Source organism: Solanum lycopersicum, chromosome 4 (assembly GCF_036512215.1).
Source record: "Solanum lycopersicum chromosome 4, SLM_r2.1".
Lineage (NCBI taxonomy): Eukaryota > Viridiplantae > Streptophyta > Magnoliopsida > Solanales > Solanaceae > Solanum > Solanum lycopersicum.
Genome location: NC_090803.1, coordinates 22,990,069 through 23,017,426, shown reverse-complemented (window position 1 = coordinate 23,017,426; position 27,358 = coordinate 22,990,069). Strand labels below are relative to the sequence as shown.

General features: G+C 33.5%; 1 protein-coding gene across 2 annotated transcripts; it reads left to right on the top strand.

Annotated features, from left to right (window-relative positions):
* Positions 1 to 9,448: 9,448 nt before the first annotated feature.
* On the top strand, positions 9,449 to 21,047 carry LOC101259530 (uncharacterized). Of its 2 annotated transcripts, none has more exons than XM_004237203.5 (10): positions 9,449 to 10,854; positions 11,241 to 11,723; positions 11,825 to 11,982; positions 12,269 to 12,352; positions 12,441 to 12,493; positions 18,891 to 18,972; positions 19,230 to 19,337; positions 19,518 to 19,641; positions 19,725 to 19,810; positions 20,532 to 21,047. In XM_004237203.5, exons 1-10 carry the CDS (start codon positions 10,506 to 10,508, stop codon positions 20,754 to 20,756), a joined length of 1,752 nt encoding a protein of 583 aa, XP_004237251.1. In that variant the 5' UTR covers positions 9,449 to 10,505; the 3' UTR covers positions 20,757 to 21,047. The 2 variants fall into 2 exon arrangements, with proteins under 2 accessions (XP_004237251.1, XP_010319587.1); XM_010321285.4 differs by having other exon boundaries at positions 19,716 to 19,810.
* Positions 21,048 to 27,358: the final 6,311 nt, after the last annotated feature.

Here is a 27,358-nt window from a genome sequence, read left to right as displayed (position 1 = left end):
AACTAGATTGAGTAGTGTACCTTCCTATATAGGTAAGGTAGGAACACTACATTACTCTTGAGATTGGAGACTATAATGCATGGCGCATAAAGAGGGTCCCAACTATATCTCGTAGTTGTTGAACTATGTTGCTGACATAGGAATACTAGCTAGTGGATCCACGTAGTTGCTATGTTTCATATTTTTGGTACTACCTTGGCAAGTAGTCCGCCTTCTTCTGGTGTAGGGTTTTATGACACCAGCTTCCAGACTAGATCATGTGGTCTATGTCAGTTAGGGCAAGATGTTCCCAAAAGGTAAAATGAATTAAAGGACTTGAACTCTATCTTAGATAACCTTAGGGGTTTAGCTTAGTCTAGGTAGGCGTATGGGACTCTACCTAAGCATTGCACTAGTTCGCCTTGAGGTGAGTCTTAGGAGGATGTTCTTATATATGTTTATGATATGATGATATATGATATGTACATGATGAACTTTCACATTATTGATACTATATGTTGGCACTTATGAGTATGCACTGAGTTATGTTGTTAACATATGATGAAATATATATCTAAATGTTATATTATGTGAAGTTGGACATTGGTTATGGTTTCTTGTTTAGGCTACTTAATTGAGTAATGTTATGAGGCTTTGCTTTGTCATTGCACTTTTGACTTGATAAGGATTCATGAGTAGTTGTCTTGCTTATTATGACATGATTGACTCTTATTCATTCTTGTGATATTATTCCTTGATGGTAGGGTTGTATTAAATCATGGTTTTCAAGTATGTAGAAATGCATATTACGTGTTTAAGTTAGTAAGCATGTTTGGTTGGTTGATATGACTTGTTTAATTATGTGTGAGGCTATTAAAAAGGTAAAATGGCATGTTTTGACTAAATGTCCATTTTTAGCATTTTTTTATTTATATGTGCATAAGGTCTTATACTTAGTGCATGTGGAGTACTAACCCCAAATTCTTTTTTCCAAACATTTTAGGTTCCGTTCATTGAAGGATCATTCAAGACAACTTGTTCAGTATCATTTAAGTGGGTAAGTCCGCACTTTCCGAGGGCAATGCCAATATCTTGCCTACAAAGTTTATTTGTTTTCTAAGACTTTTATGTTCATTCCACTTTCATTGTGTACGACTTGTATAAGCCTATATGTGGCTTCTTTACATTTTATGTAGGGCTATGCCCATATTGTGATAATCCTTTAGATGGTACGAGATGAGACAATATTTGAGACTATCTTTCTATTTAATCTATATGAATGTGTAATAAAAGTAGAAGACTACGTAACCTTCCTATATGAAGGGTCTATGAATACTCAATACGACTATATTATGTGTATATAGAGGTCTATGTAAACCTCTAAGTAGATATAATGAAAAGTTTTAAATTTTTTCCGTATTTTCAACCTATGAATGTAATGACATGAGACTAAGATGCTAGTTTTAGTCCTTAAAAAGGACGACGACGCCAGTTAGGTCCAGGGGGGTAAACCCGGAGGTGACACTAGAGTATAAAGAAACCCTGATATTCTTTAACCATGTGCCTACATGGGATGTGTCCTAATCCTACCATTGGCAAGTAGAACACCCTCCATCGGAGTGGGTTTATGACTCCAGATTCCATGCATAGATAGTATGGTCTATGTCGATTATTGCATGCTCTCATCATGTGGGATACATGCTGGTGTTGGACAAGTTATATGAAGTTTAGGTAGTGGAATGGGACACTATCTAGTCATTGCACGTTTATGCTTTAAAGATGCTAGTGTCTGAGTCCCTAGGTCTTCTCCAAAACCATTATCTGAATGTCCTTAAGTGTTGAATGTCTCCTAAATGACTTGTGAATTTAATGACTTAAGAAAAGGCGTGTATCTTGGGTAGGTTTGAGGATTACATAGGTAAGCTTGGAGAGGGTGTATGGGCGTTCTCTTCTTGTCTTACTTAGGTGAGTCTTAGAGTAATTCTAGGTAGAGAGTTTGATTAGTCAAATGGGAATAATCTTAGCTTAGGTAGTCTAAAGGATCTCTTTGGTGTGTGTGAAAGGATTGTATCGGCGGTCCTTTCATAACAATCTTAAGAGAGCCTTAGAATTACCTTTGGTAGGAGGGTCACATGTTATATGTTTTGATGTGTTCTTAATGTTCTCTTGTGATATGTGGCTTATATGTGAAGTTGGTGTTATATGTGGTTCTTCTATATTATGATATGAAATTTTAATCAAAAAGAGCATATTTGATACAAATGTCTGTTTCTCATGATTTTATACATTAAGCCATACTTGGTACATGCGTTGTACTAATTCCATACATTTTGTCTATCTCTAAAGTTGTAGGTAGAAGGTAAGAAGCATCTTGAAGCAAGGCTTGGAAACTAGGACTCTTTCAAGCAAAGTTGGGGTATGTCCTCACTTGATTCGCGGACATTACTATCTTTAGATTTCTTTCATTCAAAGTATTGTAATAGACATTAGTTTTCTATATGAGTATTCTATGGATCGTGTCCCAAGCATTCTTGAGTCTAACATTGGCGTTTATTGAGACTTGGTATTTTCTACCATTTTATATGAAAGATGTTTTGAGATATTATTCATGTGAAAAGTTTTCATTCCGCATTACTTTTCATACATGTATGCAATGAATGATGTCTAAGGGATTGTACAAGAACTCCGAGAGGTCAAATATGTCGTGTATCGACCCAAGAGTGATCTAAATTATAGGGTGTACTTGCAGGTTGTCACATATGTTATCCGTGTCAAGTTATATATGATATTTATGTACAAAACATGTCATGATGAAATATGAGGTTATGTTGTATGAATGAAGTGGGTGACTTAGTATGAAATTTATCTTTGGATAGGGTTATGGAATTCTATTCTTGTCATTGCACAAGTATTTTGGGTTGTCAACAAGTTGGGTTGATATTACGTTGAGTTGACTTATAATGCTTATTATATGTGCATGTTGGATTAAATTAATAGAAAGCATGATTTTGACTAAAATGTCCTTTTTTTCTCATGCATTGGTAATTTTTATGCATAGATGTCATGCTTAGTACGTGTAATGTATTAACCCATATTTTCTTCCCTTTTTCCAAAACAGTATAGGTTCGGGCCATTGAGGAGTTTGAGTCCATTTGCAAGGAAGACTTGGATCTTTTCTCAAGTCGTAGGTGAGTCCTCAAGTTCGAGGATGGTGCCCCATTTCTATCTTCGTTAGTGTTGCCTATGTCTAATGACACTTATTCATTCGTTATGTTGAGACTATTTTGTAAGCCTATATGTGGCATGTTGTACTTGTGTAAGGGCTATGCCCAAACTTTTGTAATTCTCTATTAGATGGTTATATGTGAGACTATGTTAGAATATGTTGATGAATTGGTTATATTGCTGAAACAAAAGTCTATGTAAACTTCATAAGTGAGGAGACTATGTAAACTCCATATATGATATGTGAGAAGTCTAAGTATACTTCCTCTGTAAAAGTTTTTAATTTGATGCATTTTCTCTACCTATGATAAATGTTATCACAAATGCTAAGGGTTGTATAAGACCTCTTCGAGGTCGAGTACACGGTAATTCCTAGGGATACTTTTGGTTGTTACAATAACACCTTTGTATATCGTTGTTTCAAGTGTTATAACATATTTTTATTGCTTAATGTGGTCAAAAGTTCTAACATTTGGGACCAATTTGACATTTTTTTCATTCCTAAATCCCTCAAGTTATGGATTAAGTCATCCTTGGAGTGACATATGTGGCAACATATACACATTCTGTTGGAAAATTTGCAACAAACATATCATATGTGTCAACATATATATCCTAAAATGTGTTTTTTTGGGTTACTTCAATCAAAATGTCACATAATTCAACATGTAACACTAATATATAGTCCCGCAACATGTCGAAGTACAAAATTATGGTTTAATACAATAACCCTCATAAATTTTATCAATTATTTTTACAAAGATTATCATACAGTTAGTTCATCACACAATGACCAAGTAACTCCAAATGATAGTTATATAACACCCTTGTGAATCATTTTTTCAAATGCAATAACATATTTTTATTGTTTAATTATGGTTCAATGTACTAAATTTTTATCCAATTTGATATTTTCCCATTCCTAAATCACTCAATTTATCGATTAACCCATTTTTGAAGTGTCATCTATGACAACATATGCACGTTCTGTTGGACAGAATGCGTAAAATATCCATATCCTAATATGTGTTTTTTGGGGTTAAGCTTTTTAAAATCAGATAATATTTCAAAAGGAATAATAACTCTAACAAATAAGTGAAAACCACTAAAAATCCCGATTTAATACCAGTAACTATTTAAAACTCTAATTAAATTTTACATAAGAAGATATCAACGATAATCTAGAAATGATGAGGACGCCGATGCCTTATTATAGAATTACCACATATATTGTAGAAAATATCGCAAGAATTTGATTGGTGAAGCAATAATGAAACGAGAGAAAAGAAAATAAAAATTAGTAAAAATAAATTAAATTTTAGAGTGTGAAACAATATGAACTTTTATGGAGGATAGGAGAGTGAGGCGAGAGAAAAATGAAGGGGCGGTTGTTTTACAAAAATTTAGGCTTTTTTTTTTAAATCTTGACTATTAAAAGTGTGACATATGTTTTCACATATATTCTTTATGTTGGGGCACATCTAAATAATTCTATGATATTTCTTACAACAAAGTTATATATGTTACCACAGACACCATATTTATTCCTTCCCATCATAATTGACATTCGTTCCAATAATTTTTTTTAAAAAATAATAATCATTAATGTGACACCTCGAAATATTAACCAAGAGTGGCATGTTGATTTACCGTTGCTTAATTACTACAATATCTGCTATTCTCATTTTGAGAATATAAATTTTTTTTATATTTGCAACCTTGCTAAACATACATTGCGATCGTAATTTAAGGTATTATATGGGGGTATTTACGTAATTTGACTAATTAGAATTACATATAAATTAAAAGTATTAGTATGAAGTATATGCATATAAGAGATATGTATGCATTTTGGGCGGCACATAATAATTTGGGCAGCACCTTTTAGTGACAGTTATACGTGTGACTTGTCTCACCTTTGAGACTACATTTTGAAACCTCTACTAGTTCATTCCATCTCATTTGAAGTGTAGGAACCTTAGAATATTATCTGACAAGTTGTTCTTTAAAATGAAGAGAAAAACTATGTCATTTTAGCTAAAATTCAAGACACACACTTCTCTTTGGTAAGTGATGAAATCTGATTTTGAGCTTGATAGTGTTTGGTATTTTAAGCATATCTCATAGTATATAACTTTTTTTATGGTGATTAAATATGATTTGTAAATATTTATTATACCTATAAATCTTATACATATTTAAAACTCTAATTTAGTTGTGGATTCGAAATATGGTACTCAACATTGGAAAAGTTTTGTTCAGATTCTAGAATTAGAAATCCTATATATTCATGTATTAGTGTTTTGATTAGATCTTTTTGTACAAAATGTAATTTGAGATGATTCTTGATTATTTACAAGCTTAAGTGATGTACCTACATCTTTTATGAAGGATATAAAGTCCAATTTAGCCGTTTTATATTTTAAATCTAAGTTGCGATATGTAGTGCTTTTGTTGGATAAAATTATTGGTATGGGAGCATAGTCGTATTTGTACAGGCTAGGCTTACTTGTGATGATAATATTGTGTTACGTCATAACTATTGAACTACTAGAAAGTAAATAAGTTAGTAAATTCATTTTTAAACGTTTTATACACTCGTGAAGAAGTTGAGGACCTTCATAAGTTGGTTGGTCTACGATTTGAACTCTTGAAATGTTGTTAGACTATTTCTTTGCTAAAGTATTGAGGTTTGTGTATAAACTTGTAGTTCAACTCTTTTATGTGCTGGAATGTTTAAAAGTTTACTTTGGTACCTTTGTTACCTCTTGTCACATTGCATTGTCGTATTGGTATCCTTTAAGACATTAAAGATGCTTGTGTAACTCGCCCAAATGGATTGTTTGATCACTTGACACTCTTTTTGGGACCTTGTCCTTTTTGTGATTTTGACTTGGTCACTATTAAAATGCCTTTTCATTCATATCATTTGTCATTTTGACTCTGAATTTTCAGTCCGTCTTAAGAATGGAAGTTGTCCGTTTTTAGTATGAACTACAAAAGTCATTTTTAATATGGTTCTTGGTTCTCTTGATTATAACGATTTAACCATTCATGATAGAGGGCGTTGACTCTTCTTCATACATGCAAATGCTTGGTGTGATGTCATGATGTATATATTGGGCAAGCCTTGTTATTGGATCTCTTGGAAAATAGTGCTATGAGCATTTTTTGAAGTGATGTATACATTGGTGCTATGATCATTTGTCATCTTGACTCTGGATTTTTAGTTTGTCTTAAGAATGGAAGTTGTCCATGTTAAGTATGAACTAGAAAACCATTTTTAATATGGTTCTTGGTTCTCTTGATTATCGGGCTTTGACCCTTCTTGATACAGGGTGTTGGCCCTTCTTGATACATGTTTGTGCTTGGTGTGATGATATGATATATATATTGGGCGAGCCTTGTTATTGAATCTCTTGAAAAATGGTCCTATGAGCATTTTTTATATTTAGATCTTTAAATATCAAACTTGATACTCTTTATATATTATTTACTTGATTTATTTATTATGTTCAATTATGCTGCCCATGACTTACGAAAGGTAACTTGGTGAATATGAGAGCTCCGAACTTATATTTTTTGTACCACTAAGCTATATGCTTAGCGATAGTTGTTTCTATCGTTGGAAAGGTTCGAGAAGATGCGTGAAGCTGGCCATTGGAGATGAAGATTTTGAGAGTCTTAAGGCAGATCACATTTGCATATAGGCATCTGTATTTTGTATAAACCTTGGGATTTGTCCATGATCTATGTGTTGTATATTTATATGAAATTTTAAGGGATGATTTGATCATGTCACCATAGGTTATAATATAAGTATGGTTATATGTTTGTTGTTTGTGGGATATGTAAACTCAAGTCTTGATCATGTCACAGGGTGTTGGCCCTTCTTGATACCTAATTAAATATTTATTATAAAATTTTTTGTGAAGCATGAACCAACTGATTTTTGGTACTTGGAAGTTGGTAATATTCTTTTTATTTCATCCTTAAGTGCGAAAACAATATATGCATGAAAAGTGCATCGATTATTTTCTTAAAATATTATGGAGAGGATTTTTTGTCATAATTTAAAATCCGTGTCATATCAATTTGACATCAAATAAATATTTTAAATGGACAAGATGCTCATCCCTAATTAAATTATTCGTTATGAACCTAATCACTCAACTAGATTAAAATTAGTGTGCCCTTCATTAATATATTTTAAATGTCCAAAGTATTAAATTAGGTTTCTTGTTAAGTGATAGTATCTGTGTAAAGGAGGTCGCTACAATTAAATTAATATTATCAGCAAAAATGAGCAATTGGTGACAATCTAATGTTGCCGCATATCTTCTTTATATAACATATGTTACTCCATATCTTCTTTCTGTAACATATGTTGCCACATAAGTTCTTTCTGTTGTGGCACAACATGGATTAGATATGTTGCCATAGGTACCACAGTTCTTCTTTTCCATCATAATTGACATTTGTTCCATCAAAATAAAATAATAAGAATAATGACTAATTTTTATATTATCAATAAAAAAGAACAATTTTGACAATATAATTTGCCACATATATCATTTCTGTGATATATGTTACCACATATCTTCTTTCGGTGACATATGTTGCGACATATATCCTCTCTATTGGGTACATGCAGATAATTTTTTGGTGTTTTTCTATAATAGAGGTTATATATGTTGCCACAGATACCACATTTCTTTCTTTCCATCGTAATTGAAATTTGTTCCAATAAAATAAACTAAGAATAATAATCATTAATATTAATTTTATCAGCAAAAATGAGCACCTCACCAATTGTTTTGTTTTATACAACTTATCAACAAAAAAGTAATTTACGATGGTATAAATAACATCAATATTTTCAACTTACTTTGTTTTTTTAGGTTTAGGCCTTATGTAGGTCTTTATTATTACTAACATAGTCACTCTTTAGAATTCCATAATTCCATAGGAGTGAAACATATCTCAAACGAAGGGTTTCAGAACTAATTCCATGAATTGATTTTTGTAGTCCATCACTCAAAAACTCAGTATATGCAGTAACAAAAAAGTCCACAATATCTGCATAGTATATCATCAATTAAAAAATATAGTAACATCATATTTTAATAGGGTATGGCAAAAAAAATGATATTTATAGACTAGTACTGGCTTGCAATACCAGTAACATCTTTGACTTCGCATTAACGATATTTGATCTTTCCTTAGTAAGATTTAAGAATTGACCAGTTGGTTCGGTCTTTTTTATTAAAAAAATTCAAAATATTTTGAAAATAATGTATTTTGAATTCGTAGCACAATTTTCTAGTAGTCCTTGACGCGGTGCCAAGGCAATCCACCAGCTATACTAAACCCTTTGATAGTGCCAACGAATTCTCTTTCTCTTTTGCTATTTTTTTTTCACTTGCTCCTTCTCCTTTTCATTCTCCTCCTCCTTCTCCTTGCCTTTTGGGTTTGAGTGTGATGTTAAAACAATATTCGTTGATTTTTTTCTTTCACTAATTATAAAAAGTGATTAAAAATAAATTTTTTCAACCTGCTACACTTCAAAGGTTTTAAAATCTTCTATAATGTATGCACATCAATATTATAAGTCATTTCATTAAATATATCAGTGAGTTCTTTAACACGACTAATAAAATAATCATGTTTCTACTCACATTCTTCGCATAGACAAAAAGAACATTTGATGTTAGAAGAGAAAGCAACATCTATAAAAATTTGAGTTGATTTCATGGATGAAGTTTCTTGTATCATTTCATCTACAAGATTATTAAAAAAGGGTTGAGAGTTTACAATTGATTATAAAATAATAATAGGTAGCAATTTATACTTATGTTACCACATATGTACCTATTGTTGCTACAAATGAATTTTCTGTTACCACACATAAATCTTATGTTGCCACAAATGAATCTTATGTTGCCACAAATCACCGTATTATTGCCCTAACATATAGGAGATATGTCCCAACATATGACAATTTTGTCGGAATATGCACCAACATGTCACTAAAATGTGACAACATACGATACATCTTTCAACAAATGTAATATATGTTGAACTACTAAACATGACTGTATTTGTAAAATCATATCAATAAAATGGCAAAAAAAAGCACAACAAAAGCAACAAAAAATGATTTTTCAGTGAATGTTATCAATACATATACATTTCCTGAAAATTAGAATTTTTTGGGTTTGTTGATTTTCTTTAAAAAAACAATAAATAATAGGTATCATTACATTGTTATTCAACTTTCACATCTATAGAATGATTTATCGTTATTAATCCAAGAAAAAAAAATCTACTATTATTCGAAAATTTGTAAAATCGTTAAAAAATAAAATAGCTTACCCATTTTAAGTCGAACACGATTTCAGTTTAGAAAGAGGAAAGAGTCACGATTGTCGATGAGAAAGAAGATAATGGTGATAGTCGGAGGAAGATAATGAAGCTAGTCAAATCTTTGAATTTCTAAAGAAGAAGAAGAATAAAAGAGAGAACCCTGGGAGAAATGATTTTTTATTTTTTTAAAATTATTTGAATTTAATTATAAAAACGTGTTTTTTTTGGTATTTATATAAAAAAATTTAAAAGTTTTGAAAATATTAATTTGGTCCAAAAATTACTTGATTACATTTAGAGAATTTGAGTTAATATGTCCCAAAAAAAAAAACTTAATTGGAAGCTTTCTTTTAACGAAAAATTATATAAAGTAGTACATTTTAATAAATAATTACTGATTTTAGCAATACTTTTTATCTATTACCATTTATAACAATATTATGTTAAATCTACAATATGAATTAAAAGTGAATTATGTTTGCAATATATATGAGTTATAATTATTTTTTGACATATATTATGTTTGTTTGGTAAAAATTTGACACATTGTATTATAAGTGTATTAAAATGTGTGATAAATGTATTATTCATATTTAAAATTTATATTATATATGAATAATAATTGATCTTTGTAATATGTATTAAACTTATATTACAAATAATTAAAAATAATTAAGTGAAAAAAATTATCACTATAAATAATAAATATTTTTTTATTTTAATATATTCTCTTTATGTTTTCCCCTTTTTAATTCTCTTAAGAGAGTAATATTGAAGGTGTAAAGAGGAAAGAAGGGCCGGAGTAGGAACAAGTTGGAGGATATATAGTGGTAATAAGCGGTCACCCTCCTCACCCAGTGATTGATTTGTCTCATCGATCGAAGTTGAGCACATAAACTTAACGTCAGTTATTTTTTTTTGAGGTCAATTTCGATATGAAAGATTTGTTATATCCAGTTGACTCGTTGGTATCTCCACTACACATTACAACAAAAACCAGAGTTTTCTCCAATGCTCAAATTCGAATTCCCATCAAACGTGTCGGAAAGAGGTGTTATTTTGCAATTAAGGCTGTATTAGATTCGGCATCGATTGATGAACTGAGGCATGAAGAACCAGATATCAAGAATCCAGCTTTGTCAACTTCCTATCGAAATTCTGAGTTTTCAAAGCCTAATCAGACTGTTTTGGATGCTCAAACCAAAGTTTGTACTGGCCCCACACAAACCAAGCCTCTCAATGAGGAACAAGCCCTCAAAGTTTTGGACACCATTTTGAGATCAGGTTCTTTTCATTTCTTACTTTTTCTTGTTACTCTTACATTAGGTTTGATGTCTGTCAAATATTTTGGTTAGAGATTTATATGTACATATACGGACAAGAGTGAGATTTCCCTTCTAAGTAGGCATCAAATAACTTGTATTTGAGTTCATCTACTGTTCTGATTTTGCCACTCTTCCATAATCTGCGTGCCATATATAGTTTGATCTACATTCTTGCAGAAGAATTTCGGAAGATGAAATTTAAAGGGTCCAGATATTTAAATTTAACCGAAGCCACTACAATTATTGAGGCTTGACTTCCCAATCCCTAGAGGAACACATATATTTTTGTGTAACAGTTCTTGATTAGTTACTCAAGATACTCAGTACCATATTGTTTGATTTCAGCAAAGGGAGAGCTCAAAGATGAAGAGCCAGTATCAAAAGCACAACTTGGGGCATTTTTTACTGCAATGACAATTCGTGCAAATGCTTTTCCAGAGCCAACCCAGTGGAGTGAAGGGGAAAGGCGTGCGATGCATCGTTATTGGCCTCAATTAATTCGAGTGCTTCCCAAAGATATCATATTTATCGCTGATCCAGAAGACTCAATAATGGGAATTGGCAGTTCAATAGGCCCCAAATTTGTTGGAAATAGTACTGCCGAGATGAGACTAGTTGGTGCCCTCAGGGAGGTTTTGGCTGGGGGTCATCTTGGATACGAGGAAGTTCAAGGTGTTCTAAAAGACATCCTTCCATTGAAAGTAGAAGAAATGGGATCATCTAATGTAAGTGAGTCACTCCTTTCTGCATTTATGATAGGACAACGAATGAATCGGGAGACAGACCGTGAGTTGAAAGCCTACTGCCTTGCATTTGATGATGAACTTGGTATAATACTATTACCTTTTGTCTTAAAAATAATTGGTTGTTACTTGATACATGCCTATTGCTATAGTGTCTGCTTAAATCTTATCATCTTCCCTTATCAGGCCCTGCACCTATTGCTGATGTAAACTCATTGACACACTACGGTGAACCTTATGATGGTAACACCCGCTACTTCAGAAGCACACTGTTTGTTGCTGCTGTTAGATCCTGCTATGGTGAATCTTGCCTGCTTCATGGTGTGGATTGGATGCCACCAAAGGTCATATGATCCTATATGCTGAAATAACTAATATGATGTCGACTACTTTTATTTTAATCTGAAATTTATGTCCGTTGTATATGCTGAGATGCAGATTTTATTAGTAGTATACATGAATATGTGAGGAAAATGGAAATATTTACTTGAAAAGGAACCTGCTGCTACTTGAATTTGCAGAGAATGTTATGACTTTATAATGGCAGATATATAATCACATCTGTTCAATTTTGCACTTCCCATTTCTTTGAAGCAAGTGGTTTACTCAAATCTCCTTTTCTTACTCCAGGGAGGCATTACTGAAGAACAAATGCTGATGTTTATGGGGGCAAACACACACTTAACCCCCTCTCAAGCTAAAATGCTTCTTGAGGTCCATGATTCTCCCTTCCTTGATACTTTTTTTAACTTAAAACTTAAATGAATTGCTGCGGTTTCTTAGTAATCCAAATTGTATTCAGGATGATGAAGTTGGTTTTGCTTATGTAAGTCAGCGTGAAGCTCGCCCATCTTTGTATGTAGATCCAACCTTTCAGAAACCATTGATTACCTGTTTATCCTTTTTTTTTCTTTTTCTTAGTTCTTTTGTACTTTCTATGGAAAAAGTTAATTCCCCAATTAAATTCCCAGCAACTGTCCTAGATATCAATTAAAAGTAAAAGGGCAAGTTTCTGCTATGGATTCTCTAATCTGGTCTTCCCAATTCGGAAATCTGAAGACTTCTAAAGTTCTAGGTTGATCGAATCTGATATGTTTGATATGTTTGGATTCCTTCCTTCATCTATGTTATGTCTTCTTAATACTAGAGTTGGTATTTGCTGACTTCAACTCCCATCTGAACACCACACCTACATTGTGGTTTCTTCTTCACATTTTAGTTTCTTTTTTTCTTTAAATGATCAACGTGACATCATTATGTCTTTGATTGGAGCACTTCAATCATGATCTTACTTATTTGTTTGTTTTGTTTGGGGGGGGGGGGGAGGGGGGGAGTTTCTTTGTGGTGCAAAACTGCAAGTATAAAACACTAAATATTGATATCTAGCTAAATTGTAAAAGAGAGTTACCACATTTATGAAAGTCATACGGAAATAATGATATAAAAATTTACATCTAAAATCTTTATACTTAGGAGGCTAAAGGGTTTTGGATGTGTCGGACTAAGATAGAATATGTGAGTGCAAATTCAAAGATGTCATGGGTGAGGTAGGCCTTAAAGTGAGGTCTGTAGAGTGGTGTTTCATTGACATTGTTGTATGTGACTGTGTGTTGGCCAGTCAAGAACTCCCATGTTCAGAAGATACGTGTTGCAGAGATGAGAAAGCTGAGGTAGATGTGTTGTAACACCCCCAAATATTTAAACTAATATTCTCACACCAACAAGTAATTCCTCGATGATGGGAACAACTCCTACTTCACAATTGCTTTACTCGAATTTTGAGACATGGAACACTTGCTTATCTTTAATTGTGCTAGTATTATAAAGAATTGTGCTAGATTAGAAAATTCTCGTTAAAATATACATATCCTTTTAATTATAGAAATCAAAGTGTGATAATTGTAGAAGTTGGCCTCCAACATTGAATTTTTTGGCAACCACCTTTTTAAAGCAAATTCTAGTGATAAATATCAGCAAAATCACATGAAAAATGTGTTCCTTTGGTTGAAATTTGAGACACACGTTACCTTGTGGTGATTAATCAAAATCTCTTTCTGAACTGTGCAATGTTAAGTATTGTTAGCATATCTAGTTGTATAGAACTCTGTTTTCAATTAATAAATACGTTTTGGAAAGCTTAAACATACAACTACATCTTTCATCAAGTACATAATGTCCAGATTGCCTTTTCAAAACTAAGTTACAATAGAGGTACTAGGACAAGCCAAATTTAGTGTTTTGTAAACATAGTGTTATTTACACATATTAGGCTTACTTTTGATGATTATCTTGTTTTATGTTAACATGATTGATCTATTGGACATTAAGGAGGATATTTAATTGTATTTTCAAGGTTTTATATACTCATGTACAAGTGACAAGAAGTAACCACGTATTTAGAAAACCTTTTAGATATATTTATAAGTTAATACACATACCCAATGTTGTGAAAGGCGATCGCCTCGTCGCCATTTCTTCATAAGTTTATACAAATACCTAGTATTGTGAAAGGCGAGGCGACTTTTCATCGCTTTTTAGAGTTGTGGCGAGGCGATATTTAAAAGGTGACGCCATGGACAGAAAGGTGTGGTTTTTTGTATACCTTCTCAAAAAAGGCAACCAATTGAGGGACTTAAAAGTTGAAAGGTAATTTTAGGGCCTTCTTTAAAAATTTTCACAACTGGGGCTCCAACTAATTGACTCGACTAGACTTCTCCGGCAACTCCAAAGTCTAACCAATACATAATTCTTCTTTTCTTCTTCAGAGATCTTCTTCCTCTAATTCATTATCCTTCTGCTTCAGACATCAGACTTACTTCCGCCTATTTTTTTGCTCATTGTTTGGACTTTTATTATATTTTTTCTCATCCAAGTTCTAGACTATTAGTATGTACTATCTATTTTCAGTTTTTGAATTGATATATTTGCTAATATGTTATTGCTATTGTCATTTTGATTATTCATGTGTGTATTTACATATTTTATTTTTGGTGGAATGGCTTGGGAGGCTCCTGTACTTGGCTATGTTTGTCACATAGATCCTTCTACTCACGATTTTGTCAATTGAACCCTTGAACCCACTGAAATATAACATTTTAAACCCCTCTGACCATTGCCTAGTCTACATGGCAACTTAATAGCTGAGCTGGAACAAACACGTGATTTCACTAGTTAAAGGGGCGTAGACATTAAATTTTGGACTAAAAACAATTAAATAAAAAAATAAAAATGAAATAAATAAATAAATGTAATATATGTCACCCTCTTTGTTTTTTCCCCAATTTCTTTTCTCTAACTATCAGTCTACCACCCTTTCTTCCCCCACTCATTTTTCCCCAATCCAATTCCCATTTCTCTCCCATTCAGTTATCGTAATTATTTCAAAATTTGTTAGATAAAATTATATGGAGAGAAGCTATTGAGAAAATAGAGGATAGGTAATATAGGTGGTGAAGTGACAAAAATTCGGCGATTTTGGAGAGTGAAGAGTGATTGTTGTATGTCTTTGTAAAATTAGGTGAAATATATTGTGTAAAATTGTAAGATGATGTTAGAGCATGTTAATATATTTTAGTGTGGTTCATTGAGAATATTCAGGTACTTTACTGTGGTTTGTCGGCATTAATGGAGGAACGATTCATGGTGGTTCAAGTTGTGGACAAAAACGTTTGTAAAAAAATGACAGAAAGTTGTGAACGATGAAAATTTGGAGAAGAACGACAGATTAGAGTTATTTAAGGCAATGATTCAGGTAAGGATGTAAGATTGCAATAGTGTGTTTTGGTGTAAAAAATGGAGGGAGGTAGTCAAGAACAAAGATGGTGAGGGAGAAACATAGTGAAAAATAAAAATAAAAATAAAAAAACGAAAAACGAAAAATAAAAATAAAAATAAAGATAAAGATAAAGAGAGAGAGAGAGAGAGAGAGAGAGAGAAAGAGAAAGAAATTGTAAATTTTAAATAAATTAAAAATAAATAACGTGTCATTAAAAATCTTACATGGATGATGCAGTGTTATTTTTATTGTGTGTTTGAAGTGCATGCACAACCAAAAGGGTTTAAAATGTTATGTTTCAGTGGGTTCGAGGGTTCATCTGGCAAATTCGTGAGTAGAAGGGCCTATGTGACAAACGAAGCGAAGTATAGGGGTCTCTCATGTCATTCCGCCTTTATTTTTTGGTATTAATTTGCGCCGCAATTCAAAAAGGCGAGCGGCTCGCCTTGTGGTGAAGCAGACCATTGTCTTCTTTCGCCTTTCAAAACATTGCACAAACCTTAGCCTTTAGCATACAAGTTGGCGAACAACTTCAAGAGCTCAATCTGTAGACCAACCAATCTCTCAAGTTCCTCAACTTGTACATGAGTATATACATCCTTGAAAATACAATTAAATACATTCTTTAATTTCTTGTAGTTACATCATGTTGACATAAAATAAGATTATCATCAAAAGTTAACTTAGTCGGGTGTAAATAACACTTCGTTTCCAAAACAGTAAAACTGATCAGTTCTAGTACCTCATATTGTAGCTTAGTTTTGAAAAGGAAAACGGCAAAATTGGACTTTATGTCCTTCATGAAAGATGTAGGTATATATGTTAACTTTCCAAAACGTATTTATTTCATTGAAAATAAGGTTTTATACAACTAAATATGCTAACAATACTAAAGGCCAAACCCATCTGTAGCCACCTAAATTTGACATCAATTTTCACTTGAGCACCTCAAGTAGACCTTATTCATTTTAAACAACTTAAGTAGGGGGTCGTTGTATTATATTGACATTTTTCTGACAACCAGCCAAATATATAAGATGTGTGTATTAGACTCGTCGATGACGTGTCAAAGTAGCAAATTAAATAAAGACGCGTGGCATATATATATTTATATATAAATAAATATTAAGAAAATTTATTATGAATAAAAACCTGTTTTAAAATTATTTAATTAATTAATTACTTTAAAAATTACCTATAAATAAAAAAGAAAAAGGAAAAAATTCTACAACACATTTTTTTTCTCCTCCACCATTTCCATATCTCCTCCTCCTCTAACCAATTTGGGTCATAATCCAACACCCATGATTCAAGTATCATACTATTACCATTTCTTCAATACTTCAAATTCATCCTTTTTTTCCCTCCAATTACCTTCACCATTGGAATTGCTCGTTTTGAAAGTTTCAAAGTACCCAAAAAATTTATCCATGATAAGATCAAATCATTTTATGAATTAACTTCAAATGGTTCATCAAAATAGAAAAAGTTAAAAGCTTTAAGAAGTAGAAAATTAGTATTTCAAAAATCGAATATGAATTTTTTTTTTACTTAAATAGAGAGAGGGGTTAAAATAGACCAATGAATATTTAAAGGATTCGGCAAACTTTCCGACAATGGAACTATGGAAAAAATTAGATGGAGAAATTTGATATCATGAAGAAGATATATGCTCTAGACATATTTTCGTCCTTTCTTAAATTATGTTTGTTGATTTATATTATTAATTTAATTTTCCACAATAAGAAAGGACAGAGAGGAGAAAGTTGAATATAAAATTGTGGCAAGGTGGTGGTAAATGGTGGAGGAAGTGTGGGAAGGAGAGAGAAGGAAGAAGAAGAAGAAGAAATTAAAATAAATTAAAAAAATCATAATAATTACGCCTTTCATGCGCTCAAAGTAAGTGTAACACACTAAATATGCCAACTCAGCAAAAAGTGTCAAAATGACATAGTAGGACCCTACTTAAAGTGTCTAAAGTAAATATCGTCCAGTTGAGGTGTCTATATGAAATTTGGTGCCAACATTAGGGGGCACCGATGGGTTTGGCCAATACTAAAAACTGCACGGTTCAAAACAAATTATGATTACTTACCACAAGGTAGAGTGTATCTCAAATTCATCCCTAGCTATGAGAGAGTTAGAAATGTTTCGTAGTCATAAAGGAACCAACTTCTATAGAGGAGCTCCAAAATCACATGCTATGCATAATACACGTGATATTTTTATCACTAGAGCTTACTGGGAAAAGGTGGCTGCCCAAAAAGTCATTGTTGGTTGCCGAGCGTTTGATAATATCACAGTTGATTTATATTATTAGGAGGATGTCTATCATGTCATGATAATTCACTAAACTACCCCGACACTACTCTTTATAATACCAACATAATTAAAGATAAATAAATTTTCCATGACTCAAAAGTTAAGGAATTGTGAAGTAGGAGTTGTTGCTATCATCAAAGAATGACTTGTTGGAGTGAGAATATTAGTTTAAATATTTGAGGGCATTACATGTGTGGTCATACTAGGAGTGATAAAGTTAGAATTGAGGATATCTGGAATAAGGTAGGAGTGACCCTCGAGGTGGACAAGATAAGGGAAGCGAGATTGAGATTGTTTGGACATGTGAAGAGAAAATGCATAGACGCACCAAAGAGGAGTTGTGAGATGTTGGTTATAGAATGTGCCAGGAGAGGCAAAGGTAGGCCAAAGTTGTATTGGGGAGATGTAATAAGTCAGGATATGAGATAGCTTCAGGTTATCAAGGATATGACCCTAGATAGGGTGGGTGTTGATGACACGTATTGGGGTAGAATGTTAGTAGGTAGTCTATGTTGTCTTGCTTAGGGTGGGTGGTGTTTGCTTTGGTGCGACTTTTATAATTGTAGTTCTTGTTTTTTTACTTCTATCATTGTATATTATTGTTTTTAATTATCTATCCTAGTAAGTTGTCTATGGTGTTTCGATTATCACATGATTTTTTTTTGTGTTGTTTTGACTCCTCATGGGTAGACTTTTGCACTGCTTCCTTGTTATTTGCTATATTTTCTTTACTGTCTCCTTCATACCGGGATTTGTTGCACTTGAGCCAAGAATCTTTTGGAAACAACCTCACTACCTCCACCGGGTAGTGGTTATAAGGTCTGCGTACGTTTTTCCTTCCCAGATCACTTATGGGATTTCATCGGGTATGTTGCTGTTGTACATCTAAAATCTGTATACATAGTATGCTATACTTGTCTCTAGTGGCTACTTGTTTCAATTTTCTTGCAAAATTCCCTGTCACTAATGGCTGAGCTCAACGGTTACGCACGTGGTCATTGTCCTTCTGTAGAGATCCTAGATGTTCGTTTAAGCTCGTCTCAGTAGTAGAGAGAAGTTGTCTCTTAGCTTATTGGTTTATGAATACCTGCGTTAAACTTCATATGATAATAAAAATCAGCTGATACGATGGTACATATGTTATTATCCTTGCAGATATTCATTGATTGGGTTAAGGGAACATATAAAGAAACGTCCACCACTGGCAACAACTGAGAAAGTTCAACAAATTGTGCGGGTAGGTCATGGTACTGTTTATTCCTGTTGTACCAAATGAGCCAAGTTGGCTATTTAAATTTTTTAGATTTCAGGTAGTCATGTTAATGATTTAAGTTGATTTACTCTCAATCACATGTAGGTTCTTTAGAAAGAAGCTACTAGTTTTCAGATATCTTTTTATTTTCTCCTATTTGTGTATATTTACCTTCAAAACACCAGAAGCTCGCTGGCTTGAACAAAATGGTCTGCAGTTGAAATGTGCTGTTTTTTCTTCAGGCTCGGGGAAAGGAAGCAATTGTTGCTGGTTTCTATCATGGAGGCTATGAAGAACCATTGTTAATGCTTATGAGAAGAAGGGGTGTGCATGCTGGTTTGGTTGTCAAGGTACTTCATAGCTTGCAAGAGTTACTTTTCTTTTTTTTTGTTTGGGGGGCCGGGGGTGGGGGTGGGGGGGTTGGGAAGTAGTGGGGGATGAACCATCCACTGTCTTTTATCATCTCTGACCTGAGTAAACTCGTGCAGGCATTGATTTCATGTAATCTTTGTATATGTTTGCATCTTTAGGGCGAGGAAGGTGCACTTTCAATGACGACAAGGTTGCGGTCAGCAAATGCATCAAAAGGACTTCCTGTAAATTATTGCTCAGGGTTTCGCTCAGTGAATTTGGCACCTGCTTGTGCAGTTGATGGTACGTGTTTACTGTACTGTCAGTGATTTTATCCTTTACCGTCTGTGTTGAGTTGCAAGCTCAAGCCTATTAAGATGTCGCAGGTGTATCACGTGAGAGTTTCAATATTGAGGTGAATGCTAGTGATTATGGCTTTGCATCCACAGATACTCCAAGAACAGATAGATCTGTAAGCTCCATCTCTCTTGTTCTCTTCCAAATGTTTTTTCGGTTACCGGGTTTTGATTTGTATTTTTAGTACAAAATTTGTCAGATCAGTGATTGATATTTATTAAGCTTGCTGATTATCTTAAAGGCATAAAATATGGACAAACTATTCCTTTTCTCTTATTAATATCATGGTGATAGACTATTTTTAAATAATAAAAGCTAAGAGATGGTGTTAAATTGTTGAAGATGTATCGGTTATTAAGATTGATGTACCTTTCTGAAAGGTACTTAATGGGTTAATTACCAAAAAGATAGAACCGACACAACTTCTAAATGCCTGCTATAGAACCGACACAACTTCTAAATACCTGCTAGCTTTCAGTTATCATTTTGCATGTGACACTGATTGCTCTTGGTCATTGTATAATTTGACTATTCTATTTGTGGCACATCAATTCTAAAAAAGTATAAATGATCATTTGCTTCTGTAAAGTTAATTATGTGTAAGACATCATCTTTGCTTAGTTTGGGATCTAAAATTTCTATACTGAAGGGAAGACTAGGCTGATCGTCTTAACATGGTTGCTACCCTCTCAAATGAGCATAATTTATGTGAAGAAGATGAGTTTGATTGTTTCAACTTAATTGCTTCTCTCTCAACTTGTAGGCTACCTCCTTGGGCTTTTATCTCAAGGAAAATCAGGATTTTTAATACTCCGTTTATTTCTGCATTTATTTAGGTTGCAAGGAATATAGAGTTGGGTTTAGCAGCTTTACGTGGTGAGAAAGGTCCAGCCTACGATAGAATTGTTTTAAATGCTGGAATGGTTGACCATTTGCTTGGGTCTGATGGAGCTCAAGACATAAGTGCAGCCTTTGATAGAGCCAGAGAAGCCATTGACAGTGGGAAGGCCCTCAGAGGACTCCTAAATTACATTAAGATATCTAACAAAGTAATATCATAATTAGAGGCCTGTAGGATTTTTTCCTTCCTCCTTTGGTCATTTTAATCCCAGCAAACAAGTGCAATAGTCTACGGATAATGAAATTGAGAACCTTTCTTCCATCTTATAAAGCTGCTGTACATGAACACGAAGATTCACTGTTCCAGTTTTGCTTAAGCAAGCCTTTGTTGTCACCACTAGTTCACTGCTACTCCGATATGTTGATACCACACACACAGTAAGGATTTAGTGTTTCTGATTGAAGTGCAACTTATGTGTGTTAAATAAATGTCTACAATGTTTCTCAGTTGATACTCGTTTGAATAGTTGTTGATCTGATGTCACTTGTCTTAGATTAGAATCTTCCTGCCAACTGTTATCTGCAGCCCCAACACAGGAGAAATTTCTTTTTATCTCTTAGCACACTTTTAACATTAACCTCCATAACCACACTCCAAGGCAACCTTCCAAGTTCTTTATTGTGAGTGAGTTTGTAACTGCTACATCATTCCAATCTTTCCTTTATTGTTGTGGCTTCTGAAATTATGTGTTTGCGCACACAGGTAATCTCTTACACATGGCACTTATTATGTCTACTTCAGAATTTCTGATACTAAAACCTACCGAGCTAAGTCCCATTTCCCTTTTAGAAGGATGCTTCTTATAAAACGAAATTAAATATACTCCATACATACAATGTTTATAGTAGATTAATTTTAAAACAATCCATAGTAATTTGGTAGTGGAAAATTGGCCTATTCGAAAAAGCCCTTAAAAGGTATAATATTTTGCCACTATTTAACTCATACAATTCTAAGTTAAAAAAATAAAAATAAATAAAAAAAATGTACTTTGTAAGAGTATCAGTTTAAGATGGTAGGACCCTTTCTAAAATAACCAAAATGCCCAACAAAATTTTATTTTTCATTTAACAGGCTATGGTGAAAAATAAAGATGATCTTTTGAAGGTACAAAAAGTAGTAAAATTTTTGAGATTTATGTAGGGTAATATCTTAAGTACTTAAGAGATGTTTTAGAGAATTAGGTATTTATGTAGGTGAAAATTACAAAGTATATTACTTAAAACTTTTATCAACAAAATATCAATATACTATATTTAATTACAAAATAAATTTTAAATTACATACGTAAGATTTAATTTTTGTATTTGATTGTTTTTGTTTTTACCAATTATTCTCTCATATTATTAGGAGTACGTGCCTTATTATCTGGAGTATAATCAGGATATTAAATTTTATCAAATATTATCTCTCCTAATACAAATTCAAATCCACATGTGTCATTAATTTTATTATTTCCCTTTGTTACGCTTAGTAGACTTTTTTGGGATCACACCTTTTTATTCCTTTTTTTAAAGCTTTTTATTTTACTGTGTAAGTTGGTGTATGTATCAAATGTGGATTTCTAGTTCGAAGAAATCTTGAAACTATTTTTTCCAGCAGTTTAAAGGTTAACTCTTCCATATGCTTCTTTCATTTATCTTAAACCTCTAAACTTCTTCACCGAAGTGTTTGACAGTTCAATTAACTAAAATTTTTATCATTGTTCGATGTAAAAGTCCTAGGCTAAACAGATCTGTGGTAGTCGTTTATAGCCAAGACCATCTTATGAGTTGAATGCGTTTACTCAATCGCCAATCAAAGTTGTGTTGCCAATCCGTGTTATGAAAATCTGAAATTACTGGTTGTAATAAATCATTCAGAAACACGAAGTAACTGAGATTTTTAGAACCAGTAAATAAGATGAACAGAAATTTATTTGCAAAAAATAATTAAATTTGGAAAACTTACCAGAATCTGGAATACTATTATTGATAATTTAGGAAGAAAATCTAGTCCACTGAATTCACAGTGTCTCCTTAAGGAAATTATTCCCCTCTAGTATCCGAGGTTTGATTTGGAATATAACCTCCCAGGGTAAAATGATCTTAATCAGTATAGTATAGATACCAAAAACTCTACTGTCAGCGAATCAATCCACAGCAGGAAAGTACACGAAGAAAGATGTGTTTTTTATGAAGAAGGAAGATCAGAAAATTTATTTTTTTAAATATTCTGAAGACTGAATGGTATTTATAGGCAAGAATAATGTATTCTGAAAGGTTGCTACCCTTTTAGAATTGACACGACCATTAATGAAAGGTTGCAAACTTTCAAATGGTATTGACTGTTCCTGAAAATTGCAACTTTTCAGAACAGTCATGGCGGGAAATTTGAATATAACGGAATTTAAAACGGGTCACTGCGCGGATCCGAGTCGGATCGGGTTACCTAAAAAGTTGAAAATAATTTTTGGCCATTTAAATTAATTAATAAATAATTAAAATAAATTATCTCTCGATCGATCATTTGCCAAAGCCCAAGCCCAAGCCCAAGCGAGCGAGCGACGACGACGGCGCGAGGGGGGTCCCTCTTTCCAACCCTTTTAACAATTAATAGGAGTGTTTATTTATTTAAACTCTCCTATTTTCATTTCCATTACCGATGAGGGACTATTGCCTTTTTCAATAAAGCATTAGAGGACTTTTCAAGTTCCCAACCTTTCAAGTTCTAAACTTTTCAAATTCCTTTCCTTCCATCTATTTCCCATCAATTCTTGCTACATACCCAACAATCCCCCACATTGATGGGGAATAGTTATAACATAGGAATGCACGGACAATTGTGTACTTTACAAGCAAGGATTAATTGCATCTGGATAAGTAGGTTTCCCCTTGGACTTTCCGTAGTGAACATATGTCGGATATACTCGGTCAATCGGTAGATGTGATATCTTTGAACCGTCGAACTTTGGTGTATACCTAGACAACCAAATGTCACACAATTAACCCTTTACTGTTTATGATTCTTACGGTTGTGTTCGTTTCAGCCATGAACACCTCCTAGTTTCATGAGTGTATAGAGAATAGACTTTTGACATAAAATTCTCTTTGAAGCGGCTTCCACTTCACACTCAAATAGGTGATTTCTAACTGTGTCATCTCGTAGATACACTATTTGGTCAAATCTACCAAACTTAGCAAATCATTAAAAACTTTAAGCTTTATTACCTCATTAACAAGCCTTAAAGTCTTAACCTTTTCCTGAACATTGTCTTCATCATGAGAATGGATTGAGTTAATTGACAATGTTGAACCGTCAGCCACAACTTTGTTTTTCTCCTTGAATGTAGCTCTTGGGATCTCCAGTCTGCTAGATAGAGTTACCGTCATGCTTACTTGTCCTAAGCCGTAAACCCATTCCCTTAGATGATCTTTCAACTGCCTCTCTCACTAGGCCTTTCGTTAGTGGATCTGACACATTATCGCTTGACTTTACACAGTCAATTGTGATAATTCCACTAGAGAGCAGTTGTCTTATGGTGTTATGTCTACGTTGTATATGATGAGACTTTCCGTTGTACATAACGCTCCCTGCCCTACCTATTGCTTCTTGACTATCGCAATTTATGCAAATTGGTCCAACAGGTTTGGGCCAAAATGGAATATCCTCTAGGAAATTTCGAAGCCATTCCGCTTCTTCACCAGCCTTATCCAAAACAATGAATTCAGATTCCATTGTGGAGCGAGCAATACATGTCTGTTTGGAAGATTTTCAAGAGACAGCTCCTCCACCAAGTATGAATACATAACTACTCGTGGATTTTACATCATTTGACCCGGTGATCCAATTCGTATCACTATATCCTTCAATCAGAGCAGGATATTTATTATAATGCAAAGCATAATGTTGTGTCCATATTAGATAACCCAACACACGTTTCATAGCCATCCAGTGAGTTTGATTCAGATTACTAGTGTACCGACTAAGTTTACTAATAGCATATGCTATATCTGGTCGCGTGCAATTCATAATATACATCAAACTTCCCAACACTCTGGCATATTCCAATTGAGAGTCACTTTAACCTTCATTCTTTTTAAATGTACAACTTAAATCAATTGGAGTTTTGACTACATTGAAATTCAAGTAATTGTACTTATCCAATACTTTTTCAATATAATGAGATTGAGATAATGCTAGTCCCTGGGGAGTTTTGATAATCCTGGCCCCTAAGATCAAATCAGCAACTCCTAAGCCTTTCATATCGAACTTGCTGGACAACATGCGCTTAGTAGCATTTATATCATCAATTTCTTTACTCATTATTAACATGTCATCAACATACAAACAAACAATGACTTCATGATTCATAACGTTCTTAATGTAAACACATCTATCACATTCGTTAATCTTGAATTCATTTGCCAACATTATTTTATCAAATTTAGCATTCCATTGTTTGGGTGCTTGCTTGAGTCTATAAAGTGACTTCACAAGTCTGCACACTTTCTTTTCTTTACCAGGAACTATAAACCCTTCAGGTTGTTCCATGTAAATTTCTTCCTCTAACTCTCCATTTAAGAAAGTTGTCTTTACATCCATTTGGTGGATTTTAAGATCATGCACTGCTGCTAATGCTATCAACATCCTAATTGATGTTATCCTTGTTACTAGAGAATATGTGTCAAAGTAGTCCAGACCTTCCTTTTGTCTGTACCCTTTGACTACCAGTCTAGCCTTATTTTTGTCAATAGTCCCATCAGGTTTCATTTTCCTTTTAAAGATCCATTTTGATCCTAAAGGTTTATTTCCTGGAGGAAGATCAGTCAATTCCCAAGTGTGATTGCTTAAAGTTGATTCAATCTCACTATTGACTGCTTCTTTCCAATAAGTTGACTCTGACGAAGACATAGCTGCTTTAAATGTTTGAGACTCATTTTCAAGCAATAGTGCTACAAAATCTGGTCCGAAAGAAACAAATTTTCGTTATCGAGTACTTCGCCTAGGTTCCTCACTAGTTAGAATATTTTCCATTGATTCTTCTCGTGGTCGTTTAGGTCTTTCACTTGTTGACTCACTTTCATTTTTATACGGATAAATGTTTAAAAAACTCTGCATTATCTGATTCAATTATCGTATTAACATGAATATCAGGATTATCAGATTTGTGAACCAAAAATCGACAGGCTTTACTATTCACAACATACCCAATAAAGACACAATCTATTGTTTTGGGTCCAATTTTAACCCTCTTAGGTAAAGGAACCTCTACCTTGGCTAAACACCCCCACACTTTGAAATATTTCAAGTTGGGTTTTCTTCCTTTCCACAACTCATATGGAATTGATTGTGTGTTTCGATGGGGTACTCTATGAGTATTTTATTAGCTGTACGGATGGCTTCCCCCCAAAGATTTCGCAGTGAACCAGAATTGATCATTAAGACATTCATCATTTCCTTTAATGTTCTGTTCTTCCGTTCTGCCAAACCATTTGACTGTGGTGTATAAGGTGCAGTAGTTTGATGAATAGTACCATATTCCAAACATATCTCTGAAAAGGAGATTCATATTCTCCACCCCTATCACTTTGAATCATTTTTATCTTTATATTCAATTGGTTTTCCACTTCATTTTTGTATTGTTTAAATGCATCAATTGCTTCATCCTTACTATTAAGCAAATCTACATAACAAAATCTAGTGCAGTCATCAATAAAAGTTATAAAATACTTTTTCCCACCACGAGATGGTGTTGACTTTATATCGCATATATCTGTGTGAATTAAGTCTAAAGTTTTAGAATTTTTTTTAACAAACTTGTAAGGATGTTTAACGAACTTACTTTCCACACAAATTTCACATTTCGATTTATCGCATTTAAAATCAGGCAATACTTCTAGATTAACCAATTTTCACAAGGCTTTGTAATTTACATGTCCCAAACGGGCATGCCATAAATCACTTAACTCCAATAAGTAAACAGAAACAGAATTTTTATTAATACTGTCAATAATTATTGCATTTAGTTTGAAAAGGCCCTCATTGAGGTAGCCCTTTCCTATGAACATTTCATTCTTACTTATTACAACTTTATCACTAACTAGGACACACTTAAACCCGTTCTTAATGAGAAGTGCAGTAGAAACTAAATTCTTCCTAATAGTAGGGACATGCAGAACATTGTTTAAAGTCAACACTTTGCCGGATGTCATTTTCAACATTACTTTCCCAGTTCCTGCAATCCTTGCTGTTGCTGTGTTTCCCATGAATAAATCTTCATCGTACTCAGCAGGAGTGTACGTTGCAAAGGCTTCTTTTGCAGAGCAAATATGTCTAGTAGCACCTGAGTCGAGAAACCACTCCTTGGGATTTCCAACTAAGTTACACTCTGATATCATTGCACATAAGTCATCTGCATCTTCCATCTTTTCCACGATGTTTGCTTGACTTTTGCCTTTGCCTTTGTTTTTGTCCTTTCTTGGAGCATGACAATCAGAAGATCTATGACCAGCCTTGCCACAATTATAACAGTTGACTTTGAATTTCTTCTTGGCCTGTTCTAACTTCTGCCCGTTGGACTTCTTTCTCTTTTTGTCTTTGGTAGGAGCTTCTTCAACAATATTAACTCCAATGATTGTTGAACTCTTACGTGACTTCTTTTCGGTGTTTCTGTTATCTTCCTCAATCTTGAGACGAATCACAAGATCTTCAAGCTTCATTTCTTTACGCTTGTGCTTTAGATAATTCTTTAAATCATTCCACGAAGGAGGCAACTTCTCG